Source organism: Arachis stenosperma, chromosome 3 (genome assembly GCF_014773155.1).
Source record: "Arachis stenosperma cultivar V10309 chromosome 3, arast.V10309.gnm1.PFL2, whole genome shotgun sequence".
In the NCBI taxonomy this organism is placed as follows: Eukaryota; Viridiplantae; Streptophyta; class Magnoliopsida; order Fabales; family Fabaceae; genus Arachis; species Arachis stenosperma.
The window spans coordinates 39,011,541-39,036,895 of NC_080379.1; the positions used below are offsets into that span (position 1 = coordinate 39,011,541).

The window sequence follows — 25,355 nt, forward strand, 5'->3', positions numbered from 1 at the left end:
ATATGTTTAGAAATGGTAAGAAATCAAACTTATTTCAATAATTATTTATTTTTATAATTGTTTTTTAAAATAATCTATTATATAATAATCAATTTATGTGTGGATACCTTAGTTGGAAAAACGGTTTCAAGATCATTTATTGTATTTAAAATATAATTTAATTTTTATTCTTTCTCATTATAAAAGAATTTTATATATACAACCAATTGTATTACAAAAAAATAACTAATTTTCAAACTTAATATCATCCTAAATGTATGAATCTAATTAATTGCTCGTACAAAATTCTTTATATTGTCATTATATCAAAATTAATTTTTTCAAAATATATTAAAGAATTTTTTAAAAAAATGCTATAATTACAAAAATAAATATGAAACAATTGTTCATATTATTTAACATTATTTTCTGTAACATTACTAAAATCATTACACTTTTAGAATAATCAACTTTAACTTATAATGATAACATTTACAATATTATTCTTGCTATTAGGCTATTATTTTTAGCTTAAAATTATTATTTTCATTCTAATCTATCTTTAGTCTTTTAACTAAGGAAACGTGTTTGTTTTCTACAGAAGCAGCTTCTCTGGGCTTTTTAGATATTTCCCAAACATACATTTTGGTTGACATATTTTGCTCAACTTTGTTTTTCGCTGACCATATTTGTTAGCTCCTTAGGGGAAATTGCCTACAAATGACCTTAGATAAAGTTTGGACAGAGCAATTTTATCAAGGATATTATTAGGGGTATAGAATATAACAACAGAGTTTGATGATTAGATTATGGTTTCTCACAGCAGAAACCTAGCATAGATGGCATATCTGTATGTAGTTTAAGAACCCATAGTGTGTGTGAGTGAAGGGTGTGTGCATAGTGTATAATAACCAAAAATAAAAGATTATGGTTTCTCAGATGACAGAATGGACAGCCACATATATCAGTACTCTTCATTTCCATCCTCCTTCGAAGAAACTTGTAGGCGTAAATACTAGAACTAGTTTCAATTTACAGCTCTGTAGATTATTGTCCCATTAGATGGCACTTATCTTGGCTCTTTGGAGAGAGGGGGAAAAAAAAAGACGACAAACAAGAATAACAAAACCTCAAACTCACACAAACTAAGTATTAACTACTAAGATTTCTATAGCAGGAAACCAGAAATGACTCTATTCTCATCATCTTTGGTTACAAATGGAAGGCTCGTTCATATTCGAAGCTTCTTTCCAGGTTGTACCTCATCATCATAGTGGGGGCCCCCACCATCACCGTCCATATCCTTTTCCATCTTCTTTCTGGCAAGTATCTTATTGATCTTGTGCAGTTCGTTATTGAGCTTCTGGTCCTTGTTCTGCTTCCGCGTCTTCCGGCCATCTTGCATCTTCACACCAAACTGGAATGCAGCCTTTGGCATTGCTTCCTTCTGCTCATTGTAAGTGGCCCATTCCTCTTCGGTCTCAAAGTCCCAACGATGAAGTCGACCCTTTGCCTGTTCAATGCACATTTTCATTATTATCACTTTTAATACAAACAGGTTATCAACATGATGATTCTTCTCAAAGGGTCATCTTGAGAATAAAAAATTAGTATAATCATTATTTATATGTTTTCATATTTATAGTTTTCTGAAATTAGGAAAACATATAATATACTTGAAAATAAATGAAAAACATTGCAGCCAGTTTAATAAGAAGAAAATAAGGTAACTGTCAATGCAATTACTTACCCTCCCACCCATATCCATTTTGGACAAGTCATCTTCATCATCACTATCCACTATTTCACGGTTATATTCTTGATACCCGGGGTAACATTCAGAATAACTCTCAGAAATGAAATTGGGGTCTTTTTCTCGGGCATCTTTCTCCCTCAGTTGTTGAAGTCTCTGATCATCTCGCTTAAATACTGATCCCAAACCTCGATCTTTCTCTTCTTGTGTCATAAAACGCGGATCTTGTGGCATATCTAAACCCGCTTGCAAATCATAAGTCTGCATATCTTGCTGAAGGTATTGATCAGGGTAAGCCAGCTGTTCAGCATACTGGTACTCCTGCCACTCTCCTTGGTAGCCACCAGCCAAGGCTTGTGTTTGCATAACATCATATTCATTCTGAGACAAGAGTCAGATCAATGAGGGCAGAAACTCAACTCAAAAGCCACACTCTAATATTTCTCTAAAAATTAGGGTGAAGACAAGGTACTAAACATGAAATTTCCAGTTATATTCACCAACTTACCGATTCTTGCCATGCTTGAGGGAGTGCAGCAGGTGGCACAGGACCATAAGTAGGTTCAGCAAAATATGAAGGTTTGTCCTTGTTCCTAGGAGACTCTTCCATGTCCTCAGAGAGAGGACTTTGGCTCAAGTCTTTGCCAGGTACGTCATACTCCACACCCTCACCAACAAAGATGTCATCATCTTCTGCTCTAGCAACAGCTGGGCCTTGTTTCTCTCCTGAATTAGCATGACTTTTCTTCGATGGAGGTGGTGGTGGTGGGATGAACTCTCTTTCAGTTTGATTCTTTGCCCTCCCACCTTCAACCTTTGATGAATTCTCTTCATCATATCCATTACCAACAGCCAAATTCTTTCCTGTGTTCAAAATGGATGGTGCCAAGAGTACATTAACTATTAAAATTTCCAATAAATTATCAGAAATATATGACTATATAAAAGATAGGGTAGCAGCCTCCCTCTCCAACATCTCCCTGAAAGTTTCTCTGACATTAAAAATGAACAAGGAGGAAAGTAAAAAATATAAAACTGCTTACCATTGATGTATGTTAAATACAACTTATATAATCGACTCAAGTATAAGCACGATCAATTGAACAAACAAAAATGTTCGCAAATACAAAGATAAAAAAAGGACCTTAAGAACAGCATCATAATATGATGTTTGTAACATAATTAGAACAAAGTCAGATAAATTTCAGTAAACCATACTGCAAGAGAAGATTTTATGAAATTGCATTACCTGATACAATAAAGCATATACTCTACACAATAACATCCAAAAATTCCAGATGAACTGCTCATTGCAGTTATTACCTTTTGCATCTTTTTCCTTCTTTTTCTTCTTCAAAACCTTCCCAGAAGAGCCAAGACGAAGATATGACATTATTTTAGCAATCCGATCTAGAACAGATCCATCAACGCTAACTGTAACCATTTCCTGTGAAAAATAAGGGCATGTACATGAGGCGACACATGCTAGGCAAGCTATAAAATGCAGAGAAAAAGTGCCACAGAGGAATCGGCAAGATAAAAAACCTCCGGTACTGGACAATCAGCCTTACTACGGTGCAAGGTCGTTGGAATATCATGAGCATATCCACTCTCCTGACATACAAAAGCTGAAATCTGTCAGAAAAGTGCTTCTATTCTAGAGAGTAACAAATAAGCTGGAAAAGGATCATATTAACCGTTCCATCGATTTGAGTTGTAAACCTAAAAGTGTCAATATAGCTACCCCATTTAACCTTTCGCCCATTATTGTTTATAATTATCAACATATGTAATTAAAGTGAATCAGGATGCAACAGCTAGCTAAAGGTCTCAAACATTCCATATCTGATTGTCCATGCATATGATGCTACATTGGACAACCTACAGTCGTAGAGACATGAGTAGAAACAGAAAGAGGCAGAGAGAGACATATAATATCCACAGCCAAGATGCTTAGTCTAATGAATGTCCCCACATGGTATACTGACTTAAACTAGGTTAAAGAACCTATTCACTAGGAGATAAGCAACTACCGCAAGGATACACAAGATGAAAGCTGTATATTGCCCAATATGCATGTACTTGCAATCAAACATGCTAATAGCCACACCAAGCATGATAAACAAATAATTGCACAAACAAAGCATGAATTACAATAACCATGAGTCTCATATCATAAAGAACAAAACCACGTCAATTATCAAGTACATGGAAATTCTCACCATGTTAAAAATAAATGTCATTCGACCTGGAAGGAACATTTCATTTGTCTTTATGATGGTCTGAGGCTTCACTATCCACTGATAAACTGACTGAAAGGAGGAAAAAAAATTAAAGAATTGAAACATATTAATAGAAGCAAGCAACAATAATTCATGAATTGGAGCACAAACTTCACATTCAAACTGATAAAAATAGGAGGGGGAAAAGCTTAGTTCATATTGTCAGTAAATATTCAACAAAAGTAAAGAACCTTTGCAGTTGATGTGCGAATTGAGACTTGTTGGTCTTCCTTAGATGCTCTGTTGGCAAATCAAAAGCAGGTAGTAAAACTTAGATTCATTAAAAAATAAAACCAAATAATAATTAATAATGTTTTAATTGACAGATTTACAATAAAATGATCACTATCACTGACACTTCTGGACTAAAGTTACCTAGGTTTCCCCTCAACATCATCCACAGAATCTGGCTTCTTGTCAATCTCACTTCTAACTTTGTTCAGCAATGCATAATCCAAACCTTTGACCAAATGTGTGTGCTCCACATCACCTGCCCAAAAGCAATAAACGCAACATGTTCTGTTTTTAGCATAAGTAAGTCAATATTCAATAAAAGTTACATTAAATATTGTTCACATATATATTGACTTTACAGTCATGTCTGCAATAGTAGAGGCAAAAACTCTATTCTAGGGCGATATAATAAAAAACAAAAATAACACAACAGAAAGGGAAAGGTCATGGATGCACATGGCACTGGAATCCTACATTTCAACTTCCAAAGAACCTTGTAACAATCCAGATATCAAAAGCTTTAGAGAAAACAATCAAAAACATACTATCATACTAATTTCTTTGTGAAAAATATGGCAAAACTCAATCATATTTAAGAGTATGAATGCGAACCTCCAAGGTACTTGCTCTTTTCAATGGATAATTTGTGTGCATCAGCTGACCTTCAAAACATTACCAGATTGTTAGTAGACTAAGCAATGGCAGGTAGCATAATTTTTTTTTCTTTTCATCTTATTTTGGCCGAGTTAACTAAAAGATGAATGATGTGATATTAGATAACAAATATAACATAAACAGTAGAAAACTCACCTTAAATCTACAGTACCAGGAGGAGCAACAGCGTGAAATGCCAGCTCTGTAGGCTCATAATCAGGATTTTGATCTTCTCTACGCTCTTTAGCACGATCTCTATATTTTGGTGTTTCTGGTTCTTCTGGTTTCTCTTCCCTGTGCAACTTCCAGTATCAGAGTAAGTATGCACATCATATACACGACGCAAACTTTTAAGCAACCCTCCATTTTTTGTTCACTCTACTCAATAAAGATAAGTCAAACTACAAATATAAAGGTATTCATCGAGTGAAAATTCTCCCCTTTTATCTTTGGCAATCATTGCAATAAACAAATGTAAATAAGTTCCTGAATAAGCTTCATTGATGTCGGAAATCCATTCATACAAGGGCTAATCATCCTAAATATCAAAACGGTGGAAAGGCATAGTTACCTTCTTCAAGCTTATATTCTAATACCTGAATATTAACCAATCAATGAAGACAAATGTAGAATTGGCAAAAATGTTGCCCAGAAACACGGAAGAGCTAGTAAAAACAATGGTACACCAAAAAAAAAAAGACCTTTTTTACGATAAACATGAATTGGATATGACTTACTTGCGACGTATAGGTTTCTCTTTGTAATTCTTCTTCGAAGCAGTCATTGGTGTAGTGTGATTATGTCCGGGGTTGAAATCAAGCTGAGATTCCCAATTCGTTCGAAAACTCCGTGGTTAGGGTTTTGCGCTTGAAGCTGAACCAAAAAGAATCGTGAAGTTTTTTGGAGCAAACTTAAATTACGGTTATGTCCTTCCTATAGACAGACTAACAGATTCAGTAGTAATTTAGTAATGAAAAGATTTAGACCCTGATAAAAATGTTATCGACAAAAAAAAATTAAGATGATTAATTTTGATAAAAATGAAAAATTATCAATTGAGTTATCTAACGTTAAGATTAAACGTTGATGTATCAGTTAACAATTATTTATAATTATAAAAGTTACTCATATTTTTAATTTTTATAATTTTAAAAATACTCAAATTTTAATTTTTTTAAATTTTTTATTTTTTTTAGTTAAATTTTAAAGTGGTATTTAAAGTTGCAATTGCATATCAAGAATCACTATTTCACACAAAAGAACTCGGTGTTTATCTCAAGGTACGGTCATTGAACCGATAGGGATTAAATAATAATAAAATTATTAAAAACTCAATATACAATTTTAAATATACAAATTTAATAATTTTTAAACTAACAAAATTCAAAATTTTTATAATTTGACATAATCATTTGTCCATATTTTATCATTAAAAATTCTATAAAATAAAAAACTATTAATTAACTTATAAATTATAACAAAATAATCAGCAAGAATTCTCATTGCAATAAAAATTTAGAATCACATACTTACACTTGCACAAAATTTCAAACCATAAGCAACAAAAAAATTTAGAATCACAGCAAATTTCAACAAAAATCTTTCAATCAAGTATTTAACAACAAAATCTCAGAATACAGAAAACTCAACATCCAAAATCCATAAACAGAAAAACTAACCAAAACAATCCAAACTTAACACCCAAGAAGTTTCAGAATCACATAAGCAACAACCCAATTCAAAACCCAATCCCAACTCAGAATCTAGTACAAAAACAAAACTCAGAAGCCAGAATCTTAGAAATTGAAACTGAAGAAGCAGTGGCTTACCGGAGACACGCCGAGGGAGGAACGGCGGTGACAGAGTGAGCTCGGAAGAGGATCAGTTTGCGATGGCGAGGCCCCGAGCAGAGATTCCACGGCGAGGCTCCGGGCAAAGATTAACGGAGGAGAGGACGCGCTTGAAAAGGATCGAGCAACCGTTCGCATGAAATGGAGGAGAAGAGGATCAAGGACGACGACGACGGCACCGTCTGTCACTGCCGACGACTACGATGACGGAGGTGGGCTTCACGACGAGCACAGAGACGGTGAGGAGGAGAAGAATGGCGGCGGCTGGAGGGTGACAGTGGCAGGTGGGGCTTCGCGTTGAGCACAGAGACGGTGAGGAAGAGAAGAGTGGCGGCGGCTGGGGGGCAGACGGTGGCTGGTGGGGATTCACGACGAGCAGGCGGCTGCGGGCTGACGGTGGCAGCGGTGTTTACTCTGATAGGGTTAGGAAATTAGGAATTTTGGTGAGAAACTGAGATTCTGAGAATGTGAGAGTCAGAGAGAAGAGAGAGGGGGTCGCCGTTTTGATGTTGAAGGGGAGAACCGGGCCTTCAAAAAACCTGCCCGGTTTTGTCGGTTCATCGGTTAATTTCCGGTTCAACTAGTTTATAACCAATTTTTAAAAGACGGTTTTAGAGGTCAATTAGACCGGTTAGAAGATCGGTTCTATGTTAATCCGATTGAATCGGATAATTCGGTCTAATTTTTAGAACTTTGGTTTATCTTTTCTTCCACCACAAGAATAAAAAATTGACAAACTCAAATCAACATTATACAGATTCATAATCAACATAATTAATCAATTACTCACTCATCAAAGTATAACCCAATTGAATAACTAAACAAAAAATAAAAAAAATAAAAACTGAGAGTGAATTTCACGAAGACACGAAGGTAGAGAAGAGAAAAGACCAACCTGTCCAAGCACAAGGTAGACTCTAGCGAGGGAGGGGGAGGCAGCAGCGAAAGACGAGGACGCGGAGCACGGAGACGCGACAACAAGGTTGCTTGGTAGCCACAAACGCTACGGCGCAATGTCAGAGACGCACCGGAGCCGACGAGACGAAGCAGAGGAGCCGGTCGGCGATCGCGAGTTCTAGAGTTGGAATGCTATTGAGAGTGACTTAGAAACTGGTGAAATAGTGAGGAAGAGAAGCCTTCAAGCAGTCGTTTAAGGTTAGGACTATTCTCTCTCTCTCTTAATGAAACGATGTTGTTTCGTGTGAGGAAGGAAAAAAAATAAAATTTTTAAACCGGCTAGGTTTTTGCAAAACGCCGATTCGCCAGTTTTTACCATAAATGGATGGTTTGAATCAATTCGATTCGGCTCTTTATCTTGTTTGATCAGATGACTCAACCGAACTGACCTATAATTCAGTTCATCAGTTTTCTAATCCAATCAGTCGGTCTGGTCCAATTCTTACAACTATGCTCATACTTTTAAATTTTATAATTTAAAAATACTTAAATTTTAATTTTTTTATTTCTAATCTCGTTTTTTAGTTAAATTTTAAAGTGATATTCCAACTTGCATCGAGTCTCAATCTCTCAATTTATAATTGCCCCAAGTTTTTTCTTAATAACAGTAACTCACGAGATATATTCTGATGAAGAAGTGTACCGAAGGAAGCCATGACGGATAATCAACAGTTATATTACGTGGCTATTCTAAAAGACCGCTGGTTTTATTCTCCAGGTCGAATAATCACAAGCAGACCATAATCTTTGGGTTTGGGCTTGTTTTGGACGAGAGTATTCCTTCCTACACGTGGATGCTACAAAACTTGTTACAAGTGATGTGCAACAAGGTTCCTTCCGCTGTTCTCACGGACGGGAATGACGCTATGATTGCATCTGTTCAAGGAATATTTCCAAGAGCAAGGCATACATTAAACTCAAATGATGAAATATTTTAGGTGTTCTCTAAATAACTATATGCTAATATGGGAATTGATAATTTTGAAAGGAATTGGACACAAGCGGCAGATGAGTACGGATTGGTTGAAAAACTATGGACAACACATAGGTACAAAAAGAGGGAGATGTAGGCCAATGTTTACTTGTGACACAAGTTTTGTGCATGTTTCAGGACAATTTTGAGTTGTGCAGGTATCAATGCAAACGTGAAAAAACTCCTAAGTTCTAGGCATAGTATTCCTAAACTTATTCAGAAATCAAAACCTTGAGTTGCTTGTCCAGAAATACAACAACAACGAGCTTCTAACCCAATTTAATTCATATATAGCATGTCAGTCATGATGACTTGCTTAGATCCACTTGAGAGATATGTTGCCAATGTGTATACACGAGTTATTTTTATAGAAGTTAAAAAAGAGATTAACGCTATTGGTGTGGTAAACTTTGTTAGTAGATAACGGATATCGATCACAATGGTGTATACTATGGAGGAGTATGATAACCCCAGAGAGTATTTTGTTACACTGGTCGACCACATACTAATAAAGTTTGAATGTCGTTGTGGTTTTTGGGAACGAAGAGGCTATCCATGTAAACACATTTTTTTCATGATGACTTATGACCACGTAAAGCCCATACCAAAGCGGTTGATCCTAAAAAGGTGAACCAGAGGGACCAAAGCAACATATGAATACACGGATGACACTGATGATTTAACTGAAAGAAGATTTTGTATATAGTTGCATAAAACTTACTATTTTTTATATTCATTATTATTTTAATAGTTACCTAAACGCTATAGGTATTGGTTAGAGTCATGAAATCGCTTCTCTCAAAATTTAAGATGATAGGAGGTATATAAATGACCATATCTACTTTAATACGTACTTTTACGTAACAACATCTTTTTAGGTTTGCATGAATTTTTTTACATAGATATTTTTTTTAGATCAAATTCTAAAGTTTTAAATTATAAAAACTCTGATATTATGTCTGCATATAATAACACATGGGAATGAATATGCTATTTGTTTGGTACCTTTTATGATTAAAGGTACTACTAATCTTATTTCATATATTGAGAAATTTGATATATAATATGCGAAGTGGATAATGTTTTGTGTGATGATATAAAGGAGAGGATAATTAATAATTAAGAGCACTCTATGTTATCAAATATAATCCATTGAAAGAAATTAAAAAGAAAACAAACAAACACACAAGCCTTAGTAGTCAAGGTTGGAATATTGAAAACAGGAAAACAAAAATGTGAGAATACATATAGCCATAGAAGGTTGGATAGATTTAAAAGAAAGGTCGAAAATTAAAGAGATTTTCATGCTTTTATTTCTTTTATTTTTAATTTATGAGTACATGATAATAATTGCGGAAGAATAAAAAATTTTGGTTTCACAATTTAACTCATACAAATTTGACTGCTTACATAGAAAAAATGGAAGTTATTCACAATTTAGCTCATACATATTTAGTGTTTCAAATATATGCAAAATTATCAAACAAAATACAAAGTGTACTATAAAATATCTTAAGAGACTCATCGTGTTTTATTTCCATCATTACAATTTACAAGAAATATTTTTAAAAAATATAAGTGAACTCCAAAATTGTTCGGTTAGTCTTAGTCTTAAAATAAGATTATGAATATATACAAAAAGAAAACACAAGTACATCCAATTATTTTTCATTTCTTTCTTTGAGAATACTCAATTTCGATAATAAATCATATTGGATCAGCTCAGTTGTAAAAAACTAACTGGACACATTATTTGAATCCGAATACCCTTTAGTAATTAATAGTCTCTCTTCCTCCTCTAACCTAGCAAGCCATTTGAATCCAAGATCACATCCCGCCTTTGCCGCTGTTTGTAACTTTTCTCGTGCCATTTTTACCGGATCAATTGCAAGACTTTCTTTCCATTTCCCAGCTTTTCGAGTAGCAGATCCTCTCTTCGCACTGAATTTTGTTATTGTTTCTGAAACCTTAACACCTGAGGCAGAATATTTTATTAGTATCATAGTGAAAAACTACGTGATAAAAAAGCATAAGCAAGCCACCATATCAAATTCAATCTACTTTATGTTTAGAGCATCTCTTTTGCTTTTGGTAATCATGCGCAATAGAGAAACTTACTTTTAAAATTGCTCGATTTTTAACTATAAAAAGAACGTGGTAAGCAAGGCATACTGATAACCAAATGATTGGGATGGGAGATGAAAAAAACGGAAACACCCAACAATATAATACAACAAAATAAGGAAAGGAACACAAGCAGGCAAGCTGACCTTTAAGAAGAAGAGATCTAAATGCTATAGCTGCCCGTCAAAAGGTAAAGAGCACCTGGATGCAATGTTCTGAAAATCGGACCGGATTGATCGGTCAGACCGATTTAATCACGAACTGGCAATATTAACGGTTCGGTCAGGCATGTAAAATTGGTAATCAAAAAACTGGTAAAAAACTATTGAATCGGACAAGAACCGGTCGGTCGAATCGAACCAAAACCCGGCCGGTTTACACAAAAAAGGGAAGGTCCTTCGTTTCTTTCTCCTTTTCTCCCTTTCTTTCATTTAGAAAGAAATCACACGTACCCTGGCACTGTAAGCCTACACCACCGCCGCAAAGGAGTGGAATACTGCCGCCGTCCGTCGCACTCAAAGTTCGCCATCCGTCATCTAGCTTCCCTCGTGCTCCAAGTCTTCAACCCCTGTTCGCTGTCACCGTTCGCGGCTGCTTCCTCGAGCTCGGCGTCCGTCGTCTTTGTCTGCTCAGCAGTCCTTCCGTCGTCGTTTGTTTGCCGTTTACGTTCACGTCTTCGTTCAGCTGTCGTCTTCGTTCGCGTTCTTCGCCGTTCAGGTTCGCTCGGCATTCACCGTTCGCGTTCACTCGCTGTTCACCGTTCGAGTTCGCGTTCGTCTGGAAGCCACGTTGCTCCGCTTCAAACTCTGCGACCAACCCGCGCGCTCCACCCAGCCGTCGAACTGCTCTCTTTTGTCGCCGTGAGTTCCCTAAACCCGCTACCAGACAATACACTCACACAACACCAATACTCTTCTTCAAACTCTGCATCTTCTGATTTCTATTACAATAAGTAATTATTTGATTTGGAAGTGGTTTGGATTTTTTCGTAGACTGAATTAAAGTTACAATAGTTATGTTCTCTTCTCTGTCACATTGAAATTAAGCTTTGAATTCTCTTATTTCGTTTTAATTTTACCCCACTCAACATGTTTGATGAAATGCTTTAACCATATTTCTGGTTGGTTTTATAATTTCTAGCTTTTAGAAACTTAGTAAGTTGATTGCATGTGAAATTAGAATAATTGGATCATAGTAATTAAGAAATTTTAGCTGCACCAATAACATCTTTGCAGAAAACATATTAGCATGATGATTCCACTTGCATTAGTGTTCTTCTGGTAGATTTTAATTGTTATTGTGAACTTGTTAATTTGCTAATTGTTCTTGTCTCCTTCTGTTACTTTTAATTTTTTTTGTTTTTGTTGTGATTTTATGTTCTTGAACTTGTTAAGTTGATAATTTGCTAAATTGTTGGGCTGCTGTTGTTTTAATTTTCCATATTGTTAGGTTGCTGCGACTTAATTTGTTGGATTTTCTATTTAGGTCATGTTCTTGTTTATTTGCTAAATTGTTGTTGTGTATTTATTGTTTATTTGCTGGATATTGGTAATCATTGTCTTTGAGATTATTTACTATGCAGGTTTAATGTCATCACTGTTTTGGAATGTTTTATAATGTACTAATGTTTGTTGCTGTTTTGTAATTGCTGGTTGCAGGTTTAGTGTGATTATTGGTTAATGTTTTGTAATGTTTCGTGCTGAATGCTGATTGTTGAGTTCAGATATGGTTGTTTATTTTGACTTGGGTAAAGAGATTTATGGTCATTTTTTCCTGCCTTATACCAATTCAGATGATTATTTTCAGAGGATGAGCACTTATTTATGTATCTTTGAGAAACTGTCTTTGTGTGTTATGAGCATTCGTTGAAGCCTGTATTGTACCTATTCAAAGTTTAGTTTCACCAAATGGTCTTCAAAGCAACTCATCCAAAATGCTGCTGCACAAACCCAAGTCTATTGTCTCTTAAAGCCTGTATGCACTTTCATTTGGTGAAAGCCTTTCTAGCACTAGTCCACTACCAACTTTGTTATTAATAATGTTATCAAATTTATTTATCCAAGTACTATGTTTATTTTTAGTTGGATTTATGATAATTCATTTGATATTCTTCCTATTCTTGTCAGATATTTCTTTTAACATTTTGTGTACTGACGAGGAATTGTACTTCATTAGAAAAATTTCATACTATCCTATACCCTCAACTTAATACTTGCATTTTTATAATTTATTATTCTATTCTAAAACGGTTTTTTCAATTGGACCACCGGTTGGACCAGTAAACCAATAAATCAGTGACTAGAACAGTTTGATGACCGGTCTAGTTCTCAGAACCTTGATCTCTATAAATGTGTCCAAAACACAAAAGTACATATTTTAGACATTTAGTTAAAAGTAGAAAAAGAAAAAAAGGACGATATCTCAAATTAATTTGGATATTATCAAATTATTTGATACTAAATTATAATGATAAATTAGATTGTAAAAATAAGAGATTAATTTATTTTTCTATTTTACTAAAACTTAATTTATTTAATATTCTAAAGTATTAGAGACCCATTACAACAGCACATGCATTACTGATTTTAACGAGTAACGACGTTGCCATGTTCCATGACAAAGTGAACAACAATTTTCATGGTTATTAACAAGCCACGCTTCTTCAACATTTTTCAGTTCAAGCTTTGATTTGATGCAGTTGTCAACCCAGAACTATTTCATGGCATCGTCACGCGCCACGCGAGTCTTATCACTCACCCGAAGGCCCTTTTCTTCTTCTTCTTCTCTCAAATTTGATGCTGGGGTTTCCATGGTTCAGGGAGCTTCCAGAGGAATTGGCCTTGAATTTGTGAGTTCTTTACTCTTTCTACATTCCCCATATTCTCAAAATTTTATCTTTTTATTATCTTACTATTTTGCTCCCTTTATGTTATTGATAATTCTGTTCTTATAATATTGTGTTGCTATTTAAATCATAGTTTTAGTATTACTTGTGAGAATTGGAGTTGTTTTACTTTTACCATATGTATAAGAGTTCTGGGTTTAGAAATTGTTTTTGTATAAAAAATTATAACTCATCAGTGTTGTTTTCCATCAATTGCTCCCTTTGATTTGTTCTTTGCTTTTGGACCAATTTGGCAATTTCAGCACGAGAGAATTGCCCTATTTCTTTGGAATAGACAAGTCCTTCCACAATTCTCAGCTTTTTCAGGTGAATAATCTTGGGTGCATAGTAACACTGCTTTCAGTTTCTGTCTTGTACAGGTAAAACAGCTGCTAGAGAAAAATGATAAAGGGCATGTTGTTGCTACTTGCCGAAATCCTGATGCTTCAACAGGTCTTGCCCAGCTCAAAGATAAATTTGCTGATCGTCTAAAACTTTTGCCCTTGGATTTGACTGTTGAAACTTCAATTCAGGTCATACGCATGCATATGGAACATTCCACATATCCATCCTAATCTATTATCAATGCAAAATCATTAAATCTACTTACCTTTCCACTTAGTCCAACCTTAATGGATTAGGCTGGCATCTGGTATGTGATGGAATTTTCAGTTCCCCTGTAAGCCTACTTGCTGACGAAATTATCGAATTCATATAATCTTTTAGGCACTATGGTGGCTCACTTCTAGATCTAACTAATTCCAAAACAGAATAAGTTGCTAAGCTGTGTTTCATTCATAAGATTTCAGGCATCTGCATCGTCAGTTAGAGAGACATACGGCCATCTAAACCTTCTCATTAATGCGTCTGGCATTCTTTCCATACCTCAAGTATTACAACCAGGTAATGGTTTTTGTTTCATTCTTTGGTATTGGACTTGAAATGGAAGCTTCCTTTTGTAATCTCAGGCAAAAGCTGATTTTATAATACAGAGACATCACTCAACAAATTGGAAAAATCAGCCTTGATGCTTACGTATGAGATTAACGCCGTCGGTCCTATCTTAGTTATCAAGGTAACAAAGACATAGTTACATTTATCTGCATGCAATTACATTACTAGTGGCTTTGAGAGAGCATCTTTGTTCAAGATCATTGCTATTAACAGAAGTTCAAGATTGATAAGGACCTTTGGAGAACCACACCACAAAAGCTAGCTATTATGTTGGAGAGTTCTGTCCAAGGCCTTAATAGACGATTAAAAGTTTAAAACTCATTCTTGTTCAATGTAATCCAAATTGACATGGATCAAGCAACACCATAGTGTTCTGTTTATCATGGGAGGATTTCTTTTAATAGATTCATCAAGGCCATTTAAGAAATAAGGATTTGAACTATTTTATCCAATGACAACCATCATTATTTCTGTCTAGTCCTGTATTCTATTTATTTCTTTCCATTATTCAGTTTTATGAACATATATTCTGAAATATGCTATTATTCTTTGAATTTAAAAAATCAGCACATGTGGCCTCTTCTAAAAGTTGGAGGTGGCTTCGGCACTGAAAGAAGTACTGCAGTGGTGGCCAGTTTGAGTGCAAGGGTTGGATCTATTGGGGACAATCATCTTGGTGGTTGGCACTCGTATCGATCTTCAAAGACTGCACTCAATCAATGTAAGACTTATACTTTTTATTTTTTATTTTTTAAATTCTTAAATGATCATTGTCATGGGATTTTCAATATGATAACTCTCTTAGTCTCATCATGCATGTATGTTAAGATTCTACACAGATGTAGCAGATGAGTTGCTAGTTGTAGTTCTTGTTTTTCAGTGGCCTTAAAGTTGAATTTGAAATTTCCAAAACTGTTTGAATGGCAACCTTGATGAACTTTATATTTCTGTTGGCAGTGTCAAAGACGGCTGCGGTTGAATTTGCAAGAAAAAAGGATCCAATTGTCTGCATTTTACTGCATCCCGGCACAGTTGACACCGATCTCTCGAAGCCATTTCAGAAGAATGTTCCGAAAGAGAAGCTCTTCAGCAAAGAGTTCTCAGTGCAAAAGCTGCTAAGCATCATTGACAATGTCAAGAGTAATGACAATGGCAAGTTCTTTGCTTGGGATGGCCAAGAAATTCCTTGGTAACCCATATCAATTTTTTTTTTAAAGATTTATTTAAGTATAAGATGTAATAATGATATCAGTGACTAGTGTTGAATTCATTGATTCATTGATTATTCCTGAACATATGCTTTTGGTGAATATCAATAACACTCTTCTTGTTTCACAATAGTATAATGCACTTGGTTCATTGTTTCACTACATTAACATTGTTTAATGCTAATTCCGTTATCATTATTTATTAAAAAAAACTTCCTTTTGGAGTAACATTTGCTTCGGTTAATTTCTTAATTGAATGAGAGGATAAAACCTTAACATGTCCGGTTATTAAGAATGTTACTTTAATATTCTGAAACAGCTTTATAGCTTTCTCTCCTATAAAATGAAGAAATGGGAACTTAACCATTTCACACAAATCTTGGCATTGGAAAAGATAAGAAACAAATCAAATGGCTACTCTTGTTGCTCCCAAAGATTCTTCTCCAATTGAAGATGCTGAAACTATCAAGAGGGCATGCAAAGGTTTCATCATTTTGCAATTCTATTCTTTCAAAATATCAATTGTTGCAAAATACATATAAATCTAATAATTATTACAATTCTTATTTTATTTTGTATAATATATATAGGATTAGGGACTGATGAGAGAGCCCTAATATCCATATTAGCACATCGAAATGAAGCACAAAGAAAACTTCTTAGGCAGGCTTATTTAGATCTTTATCACCAAGATCTTATCCAACAACTTAAGTGTGAAGTTTCAGGAAAATTTGAGGTAATACAATCTTACACTTTGTACTAGGAATCATCCTTAAATTTTCTTGCCAAAATTAAAGGTAATGTCTATACTTCTATATCTATATTCTATATAATGATAGTAAAGGATCTAAAATATCTTTTATTATTTTTAATCTATAGGTTTTTTTTTTTTTTTACTATTTTCAAGATTTAAACCCAAAATTTTTTTGTTAAATTATTACTTTCCATCTCAACTAATTCCACTTTTATTACTTATACGCACATTTAATAAATAAAAGAGAGGATCCATAAAAAAACGTGCTTATTGATACACTAATATTTTTTGGTGACATTGATACACTAATATTTATAAAGGTATTAAGTGTCCTATATATAAATTCTAAAATAAATTAGTATAATCTTAATGTTAACTCATTCTTCAATGATTACTAACCCAATTTTTTTTATGATAATTTGGTTATATTATAAAAATAAACTATATCAGATAATAAATAAGGGTGTGTTTGGTTTAGTATTAAAAACACAAGAAGCATATTCAATCTTTTAAAACATCAGGATTTTTTGTTTGGCAAACTTTTTTTTCTCTAAAGCAAACATCAATTTATGTTATTGTATTTTTAATAAAATTTTTAGTATTTATTGTTCATATAAATTTTTTAATCATTTTTATTGATATATATTTTTTTATAGAACTTTATACAATTTTTACTATGCATTCTTAAATTAATATATATTTTATTTACTATTATTATTTTTTATAATATAAGTTATTGATTTCGGTAGAAAAATTAATTAAATAAAAAAAGAGTATTAAAGAAGAGTACTAAAAAAATTATGACTTAAAAAGTAGTAAATTTCAACATATAAATTTAAGTTGTTTTCAAACAAAAAAAATATAGTGAAACAATGTTAAAATAATATGATTTTAAATGATATAAATTCATGTCTATTTTTAATAATTTTTATCTAAAGGTAATTTTGAATAATGTAATCCAAACAATATTCATTTTACTATAATCTACTTTGATACAAAATTATTAAACATAAATTACGTTAACACCCGTTATACAAACTCTCATTTGCAATCTTTAATCCAAACACACACTAAAAGAATTTATCATATGGTCATTTGAGCTGAGTTCAAAGTTTGTAAGCAGAGAAGTTTATGCTATTGGACAATGGAACCAGCTGAAAGAGATGCTGCATATGCTAAAGAAGCATTGGAGAAAGCAACACCAAATTATTATAAAATAATTATTGAAATTGGTTGCACTAGAACTTCAGAAGAGCTTTTGGCTATAAAGCGTTCATACCAGTTTCTATACAAACACTCTCTTGAAGAAGATGTGGCCTCTCACACATTTAGTGACATTAGGAGAGTATGTGGACTACTATTCTTTATCTTGAATATGAATATGAATATTTAAAGTCATTCACCTTTTTGTGTTCTTTTTTTACACTAACAATTATGATTTTTTCATGCAGTTGTTGGTTGCAATAGTAAGCACTTACAGGTATGAGGGACATGTAATTGATGAGAGTGTGGCTATTTCAGAAGCAAATATTATTCATCAAATAATTGAAAAGAAGGATTTTAGCAATGATGAAATCATTAGAATCTTAAGCACAAGAAGTAAGAAGCAGCTGTGTGTCACTTTCAATTCCTTTAGGAACATTTATGGCTCAACAATCACCAAGGTAATGTTAGCTTTAGTTGTTACTCTGTTCTTCAAATATAGCACAAGGAAAATAATTTAGATTATGTAGGGTTTGACACAAAAATAATGGGGACAACAACACAAAATTACATTATTTTTTAAAATGGATCTTATATTGGTGTATTGTACAAATGTGAACTAGAAAGGTGAAATATTAATATTATAGATTAGGGCATTTCCGTGAGGTGAAAAAAACTTTTTGATGGGAATAAAAAGTGAAGAAATTTTTGATAAACTCTTTTTCACAAAAGTGTTACTCTATGTGTTATAATGTTTAAATTCATTAAAATTTCCTTGCAATTCACAGGGATTTTCACTCCTACTGAAAAGACTTTTTACCCCTCTCCCAAAAAAACTTTCATCCTCATTGAATTGCATGTTTTCATATATGTGTAAATCACACTGTGAGAACTATTTTATGGTATATACTATATACACTATGGCTCTTCCATATCTAAATTTTTCAGTCCACACAATTAATCAATTATATCTAGTTTAGTTATAATAGACAAAGCTTCAAATGAGAATAGAATGAGGATATAATGGAAATGCAATTTCATTAATCAACATCATTAACAAATCGAAATACTATGCTGAGGTTCAGTATAAATTATTATATATGAGTGATTGGATAACCTTATTATTTGAATTTGTATTATGAAGTTAATACAATGGTGTGTCATTTGGTAATTGTAGGGATTAGTAGCCAGTCCAAGTGATGAATACTTAGATGCACTGAGAACAACTATTCGTTGCATTAAGTACCCCCAAAGATACTTTGCCAGGGTAATTACTAAACTCATTAATTAATTACTTTTGGCTCAATAACCTTTATTTAACTTAAGATGTGATACAATGACTTTTATTTAGGTGTTACGCAATGCCAAGAATGAGTTGGGAGTTGATGATGATGGTGTTAGCCGAGTTATAATCACCCGTGCAGAGGAGGATCTAAAAGAAATCAAGGATCTCTATTTTAAGAGGAACAATGTCACCCTTGAAGATTTTGTAACTAACAACATATCAGCAGATGGAGATTACAAGAATTTTCTTCTTGCTTTGTTAGGCCGTATCTGAATTCACCACAGATTTAATATTGAAAAACAATTTCTGATATGTTTCAGAAAATAATAACAATAAGTTATAAACTAATAAACTCTCTTAAACTTAGACCATGGTTGGTTCATGTTTCTTTTTACTGTTATAGTGAAAATTATTCATTATCGTTCTAAGTCCTTATTATGTTCATATAACTTTTGTATTTGAGAACTAAAAAACACATTATCATCACATTTCAATGAAAATGGAGCTATGGAGGCAAGTGATGAATGATTCTACAACCAAAAAGAAAAAAAAAGAATTGGGAATCAATCCAATACAACAGTGGCACCCAAATCTTTGAGCTTCAGGAGAATGGGATCAGCTTCGTCCTTAGTGAGACCCTTCTTCAAGACGCAAGGAACCTTCTCGACCAAATCCTTCGCTTCCTTAAGCCCCAAATCGGTGAAAGCCCCAAACCGTTTTAGTCATTGGTTTACTGGTTCATTAGTCCAACCGGTTCACTGGTACTCCAAGAACTCCTATTAGATACAACAGCATTCAACATGATCACATATTCTCACACACACATACAAAGTCTTAACTCAAAGAACAACCACAGCAAGTAACTTGAAAAGAAAATGTAAACACCAAAACAATCACAAGCATCCAGAACATGTGAATATTATTATAGCAAACATAATAATAAAATAGCTCTTCTAATGCGTCTCCGAAAATATCCCAAATCAAGAAAACTACATAATCTGATCCACTTGATTCAGAAAGCTACATATATTAGAAAAATTAAGAATCAACTAAAAAAAAAAAAAGGAAGGCCTGGTTGATTCGATTCAATTGCCTGAGATGAAGAATCAAACAGGGCTGAGAAGCTGAGAGTTTAAATGTTAAACCTCAATATTCAAATAACATGACTCCATTATTGTTATTATTACACCCTTCTAATGTCACAAACTCAATATATATTATAGTCCGTTGACACTTGTGTATTCACAACTTGGCCTCATCATTCTGATTCATACCTTAAGTAGAAGAAAAAGTTCCAATCAGCTTTCGTTACAATTTCATCCAGAGAGTTGGGGTTTTGGTTCGGAGTTCATGCCAATGATAATGACGAGAGGGATGAATCCGTGAATCAGTAACATAGGCAGTGCAAATTTTAACAAAGTTCATCACAATGATTAACAACAACAAAAAGCACTACAGGAACACTTAGTAATATAGGCAGTGCAAATTTTAAAAAAGCTCATCACAATGATTAACAACAACAAAAAGCACGGAAAGAACAGTGAATCAGTAACATAGGCAGTGCAACTTTAAAATTTAAAAGTTATCAATTTAAAATTTATCATCAAATATAATCAGTGAGCAAAGCCAATCAATCAAGCACTGACTGAGCAATCTGTTCTGATTTTGTCACTGAGAAGCAACAAATTTAAGTTACAGCAACAAATTTAACAAATCCTAGTAAAGTTCCGATTTACAGCAAAAAGGCAAATTTATTGATTACCAATTCAGCAACATGCAGAAATACAGAGAGAAGTGAAATCTGGAAAAGAGAGAACACTAAACGAAAACATTAACCAATAATCACAAAACACTAAACCTTCACCCAGCAATTACAAACAAAGCCAGCAATTACAAACATTAGCACATTATAAAACATTCCAAAACACTAAACCTTCACCCAGCAAAACCAGCAACTACAAACAAAGCCATCAGTAAATTTGAACAAAAAACTTAAGAGCCATCAGCAACTAATAGAGCCATCGAGCCATCAGTAACAGAGCAAAGAATTGAAAGCAACAGACTAACAGAGCCATCGAGCCATCAGTAAATTTGAAAAAAAAATTTACAGCCATCAGCAACCAACAAATACAAGACAGATCCATCAGCAGTTGACAATTACAATTTACAAAACATTACAAAAAAAATGGAACAAAAATTGAACAACAATTTCAGAACTTCAAACAAAGAAAAAGACCGAACATTCAGAAATTAAAAGGAAGAAGCGGAGGCGAAGAATTGAAAGCAGGGCCACTAACCTGGGTTCCGTGCCGAGAAGCCAGCGAAGATGAAAACGACGTGCCAGCGAAGATGAAAACGACACGGGAAAGAGGAGGCAGCGGCGGCGCTGAGGACCTAGGTTAGGCAGCGACGATGGAGGGCTAGCCGGCTAGGGCTTCTTCGATTCAGAGTTCTCCAGGACATGAATGAATGAATGATTGGGGGAAGGAAGGGGAGGGGGGTGTTGGGTTTGGATCACGTGTGGATCACTGGATTCGTTTTATCCGAACCGGCCGGATACCAGTCCGGTCCAACCGGCCAATTCTTGGTCGGTTCGATAGTTTTTTAGCGATTTTTTTTTTTTCGAGCGGTTATAAATGGAGGATCGAACCGCTTGTATTATCGAATTTTAGTTGAACTGATTTGACCGACCAGTAGGGTCCGATTTTCAGAACCATGCATCTTTATCGAGGCTTTTGGGGTTTGAAGGCTGAACGGAAACAAACAAGGTGGCATTGAGTGAGGGAAGGTGTGGGAATTAGGGTGAACCTGGGCTATTTTGGGCTTTTCAGACCAGCCCAACATGCCCAACCGTTTTTTCCTTAGCATTTTTAGATCCAAAACACATTTTATTTCATCTTCTTCTTTTTTCTCTCTTAATCATCACAATATTACCTGTCCTGTCCAAAAAAAAAAATCATCACAATATTTCAGATAGAACTAGTGCATAGCTCGTGCAATGCATGGGAATAATAAATCAAGTCACATCTATCGCTTAATATGATTAGATCACACAAATTATGTTAGCACATATACTATCGTACTTATTTATTTCATTAAGAATCTGCCACACAGAGTAATATTAAGAGTTTTCCACTGTTGCTCTCTTATCTGTTGTCCACTTGTGCATCTGCGGCTCGTTCTTTAATAATGCCTCTATTCATTGTATCATTGATATTCAGTACCGTTTGACATCTTCAATTTCATGGTCAGTATATGTTAAAAGAGAAATAGTAAAACCTTTGAATTTGATCAACCAAGAGAAACAACACAACTATGGTTTAGAAAAATAAATTGAAGAAAATAAAAGAAGAAGGATGCATTAAGTAAAGTGCAATGATTTGAAACTAACTAATTCTGATACAAAATATTCTGAAATGATTAGATACCTTTAGAGCATGAGTATGGAACCTATTTCATAATATTAAGTACGTCGTCATAGATAATAGATAAAGAGAAGCGGTCCCATTTAAAAGAATTCAAACCCACAATTAAAAATGTAGAAGAGTTAAGCAAATATCCTCCATCTTCCACAATGAGAAAAGCAAAAAATCAATGCAGAATCCAGTTCAAATCCAATGCAAACGCATTAATTTTTCCTAGACCTAGTGCAATGTTTCCAAAAATAAAACACTAAAAATAAGAAATAATTAAAACTCACCCAAATAGCAGATTTATCAATGAAGCCATGAATTATTCTAGGAGAAAATCATAAATTCTGAAACCAAAAGTTAAAGACAATTCAGAAAAGAACTAAATAGATAAAACGTACATAATTAATAACCACCTTGAAAAATAAAAATGCTTTTGGGGGAAAATGTGACCCACGTAACAAAGAAAAAGGTCACTCTCAATCTGTTACTTAACGGCAAAATTTGACTGTTAAAATTCCTTGATGAAGAAAATGAAGGCAATAGTTTTCATCTAAACTTAATGTATCTCTCTAATAATATAATCTAGTTATACTCGATCCAATTTAGTGATGTCTGTTCTTTGAAGGTATCTCACCGTTAAAAATAGAATGTCATCAATAAGATAGTAGAAGAAAGATATACTTTAATGCTTTAGGAATAGAGATTATTAAAATAAAAACTGAAAAATATTTTTATAATTACATGAATTTTGACAAACATATAATTTTTTAAAAATGAAGAGACAACATTGCCAACCATTTATAAGAGTACTTAAAAAAAAACGCAGATAAAGAATGAATTAGAAGAATAAAAAATGATAAGCGAGGAAACTATTTCAAAGACCATAGTTGGAAAGTCTAAGAAAAAAAAAAGAAAAAAAAATTAAGATGGCCAATAATCCACAAGCAAATATACAATTTTATGTGACACATCCATCAAGTATTGCACATGTAAATGCAAAAATAGTAAATGATAGAAAAATATTTGCATAAGGATAATAAAGAGTGTTAAATTTAAAAATTTGGACTTAAAAATAAGACACAATCTGACATGATAAAATTTATAAAAATATTGCAATCTGAGTAAAAGTTGATCCCCCTACACACACATAAAGGGTATGAAAAATTTGTTCTTACACGAAAAGAGGAGGAAAACACATTTTGTTTGTCAAAACTATTGTAGCTATGCAATTTCTCGATTAAGATGTGGCAAAAAAAGAACCAGTCAATACGAATTTTAGTCATGTTATGTTTTGGAAGACTTATCTCTATACAACATTTAAAGTTTTATTTGCTGAATTGCAACCACTATTCTAAATTAAGACTCTTAGTCCAATCTTGGACTTTATTCTTGATAGCGCGACATAGAGTTGACCATGGGTAAACATTGGCCTTGGAAGGTACAAACCAACTGTGCTTAGTGTTTACCCTTGAGATTTATTAATCGTCATTACAAATAAAATAATGATTGGGAATTGTCTTCGCTGAAATCTAAATGGTAAAGCTTGGTTATTCGGGATCATGTTCATGCGCGGGATTATCACGACTTGACCTACATTGTCCCCTGTTAATGTAACACATTCGATGATGTGGCTGCCTAATCTCCTCACCTGTAGTCTTGTATCGTTATATAACCCGTTGGATTGGTCAATGTTACGTAATAACATGACTGGTACACCTACTTTCAAAGTCAACTTGTGCGGAGGCAATCCTGAGCAATTAATAGCGTTAAGAATATCTGGTATAAGTGTCTCAAGATCTGACTCCATGTTTTCTTCCTCCACACACAAAGTATCCGAGCTCAGGTACAACTTTTCTTCTCCTTCTAATCGATCCATTATTGTAGCATTTGCCTTGTTGATAACTTCCAATGTAGGACCTAGTATTGATCGATCTTTGAAGAATGTCATGTTGTTTAGATTAGACAACAGGTTTGGGTACACAAAATCAACCATGTTGTCAAATGGATTGTCTGCATCAATAATCAAAATCTGTTCGTCAATTTGTACCTCCGACTCTCCATCGGTGGAATCCCCGGCCAAGCCATCCCCAATACTTAATAGTCGTTCTGAAAATTTACTAATTTCTTCAAGTTCTTCGTTACTTACTCCAACAGTAAGTTGCATGTTCATTGCCAGCCTTAACACAGTACAGTGTTGCCACAAGTAAGAAGAATTGACTGATGCTTGAACAATATCTTGGCGGGATCCCATTGGAATCACAGGAAGGATTTGCCCAAAGTCACTCCCTAAAACTATAACTTTACCTCCAAATGGCATTTCCGCATTGTAGTATGCTTCACCCCTAAGAATGTCACGCAAGCATCTATCGAGTGCTTCGTAATATAGTTTGTTCAACATAGGTGCCTCATCTCATATAATAAGCTTTGATTTGCAGACTAGCTTGGCAAGGGAAGTACCTTGCTTAATACAACATACATAATTCTCGTTCAAATCAAGCGGGATCTTGAACCTTGAATGAGCTGTTCGACCATTTGGAAGCAACAGCGAGGCAATTCCACTGGATGCAACATTAAGAATGATGCCATGGTTGCTTCTTATTGCAGCTGATAGGGTATTATTGATGAGCGGATAATTTATACGCTTTTTGGCATTGTTTTTAGTATGTTTTTAGTATGTTTTAGTTAGTTTTTATTATATTTTTATTAGTTTTTAGTTAAAATTCACTTTTCTGGACTTTACTATGAGTTTGTGTGTTTTTTTGTGATTTCAGGTATTTTCTGGCTGAAATTGAGGGACCTGAGAAAAAATCTGATTCAGAGGCTGAAAAGGACTGCAGATGCTATTGGA

At 34.0% G+C, this 25,355-nt stretch overlaps 4 protein-coding genes and 1 long non-coding RNA gene across 12 annotated transcripts; 2 read left to right on the forward strand and 3 right to left on the reverse strand.

The window, feature by feature from the left end:
* Positions 1-927: 927 nt before the first annotated feature.
* LOC130968772 (suppressor of mec-8 and unc-52 protein homolog 2-like) lies at positions 928-7,214 on the reverse strand. 2 transcript variants are annotated; one of them, XM_057894224.1, is made up of 12 exons: positions 6,732-7,214; positions 5,640-5,775; positions 5,059-5,196; positions 4,861-4,910; positions 4,390-4,504; positions 4,206-4,254; positions 3,955-4,044; positions 3,278-3,346; positions 3,056-3,179; positions 2,241-2,596; positions 1,730-2,113; positions 928-1,492 (listed from the first exon to the last, which is right to left on the reverse strand). In XM_057894224.1, the coding sequence occupies exons 2-12, from the start codon at positions 5,684-5,686 to the stop codon at positions 1,211-1,213; spliced, it is 1,704 nt and encodes a 567-aa protein (XP_057750207.1). In that variant the 5' UTR covers positions 5,687-5,775; positions 6,732-7,214; the 3' UTR covers positions 928-1,210. The 2 variants fall into 2 exon arrangements, with proteins under 2 accessions (XP_057750207.1, XP_057750208.1); XM_057894225.1 differs by lacking the exon at positions 6,732-7,214 and having other exon boundaries at positions 5,640-5,860.
* A 4,018-nt stretch (positions 7,215-11,232) lies between these two features.
* On the forward strand, positions 11,233-16,014 carry LOC130967461 (uncharacterized). Of its 7 annotated transcripts, XM_057892321.1 has the most exons (8): positions 11,233-11,666; positions 12,465-12,553; positions 13,483-13,654; positions 14,071-14,223; positions 14,500-14,593; positions 14,683-14,765; positions 15,212-15,365; positions 15,602-16,014. In XM_057892321.1, exons 3-8 carry the CDS (start codon positions 13,499-13,501, stop codon positions 15,835-15,837), a joined length of 876 nt encoding a protein of 291 aa, XP_057748304.1. In that variant the 5' UTR covers positions 11,233-11,666; positions 12,465-12,553; positions 13,483-13,498; the 3' UTR covers positions 15,838-16,014. The 7 variants fall into 7 exon arrangements, with proteins under 7 accessions (XP_057748304.1, XP_057748307.1, XP_057748303.1 ...); XM_057892324.1 differs by lacking the exon at positions 12,465-12,553 and having other exon boundaries at positions 14,055-14,223; XM_057892320.1 differs by lacking the exon at positions 12,465-12,553.
* Positions 16,015-16,262: 248 nt separating this feature from the next.
* Positions 16,263-19,511, forward strand: LOC130969731 (annexin D8-like). The gene is made up of 6 exons (XM_057895594.1): positions 16,263-16,335; positions 16,443-16,588; positions 17,730-17,951; positions 18,058-18,270; positions 18,987-19,076; positions 19,161-19,511. The coding sequence occupies exons 1-6, from the start codon at positions 16,263-16,265 to the stop codon at positions 19,365-19,367; spliced, it is 951 nt and encodes a 316-aa protein (XP_057751577.1). The 3' UTR covers positions 19,368-19,511.
* On the reverse strand, positions 19,407-21,643 carry LOC130969732 (uncharacterized). Its single transcript, XR_009081907.1, has 2 exons — positions 21,392-21,643; positions 19,407-19,870 (listed from the first exon to the last, which is right to left on the reverse strand). It is a non-coding gene; the product is annotated as an uncharacterized LOC130969732 (long non-coding RNA).
* A 2,326-nt stretch (positions 21,644-23,969) lies between these two features.
* Positions 23,970-24,905, reverse strand: LOC130965936 (uncharacterized). The gene has a single exon (XM_057890693.1). The coding sequence runs from the start codon at positions 24,903-24,905 to the stop codon at positions 23,970-23,972; it is 936 nt and encodes a 311-aa protein (XP_057746676.1).
* Between the last annotated feature and the right edge of the window lie 450 nt (positions 24,906-25,355).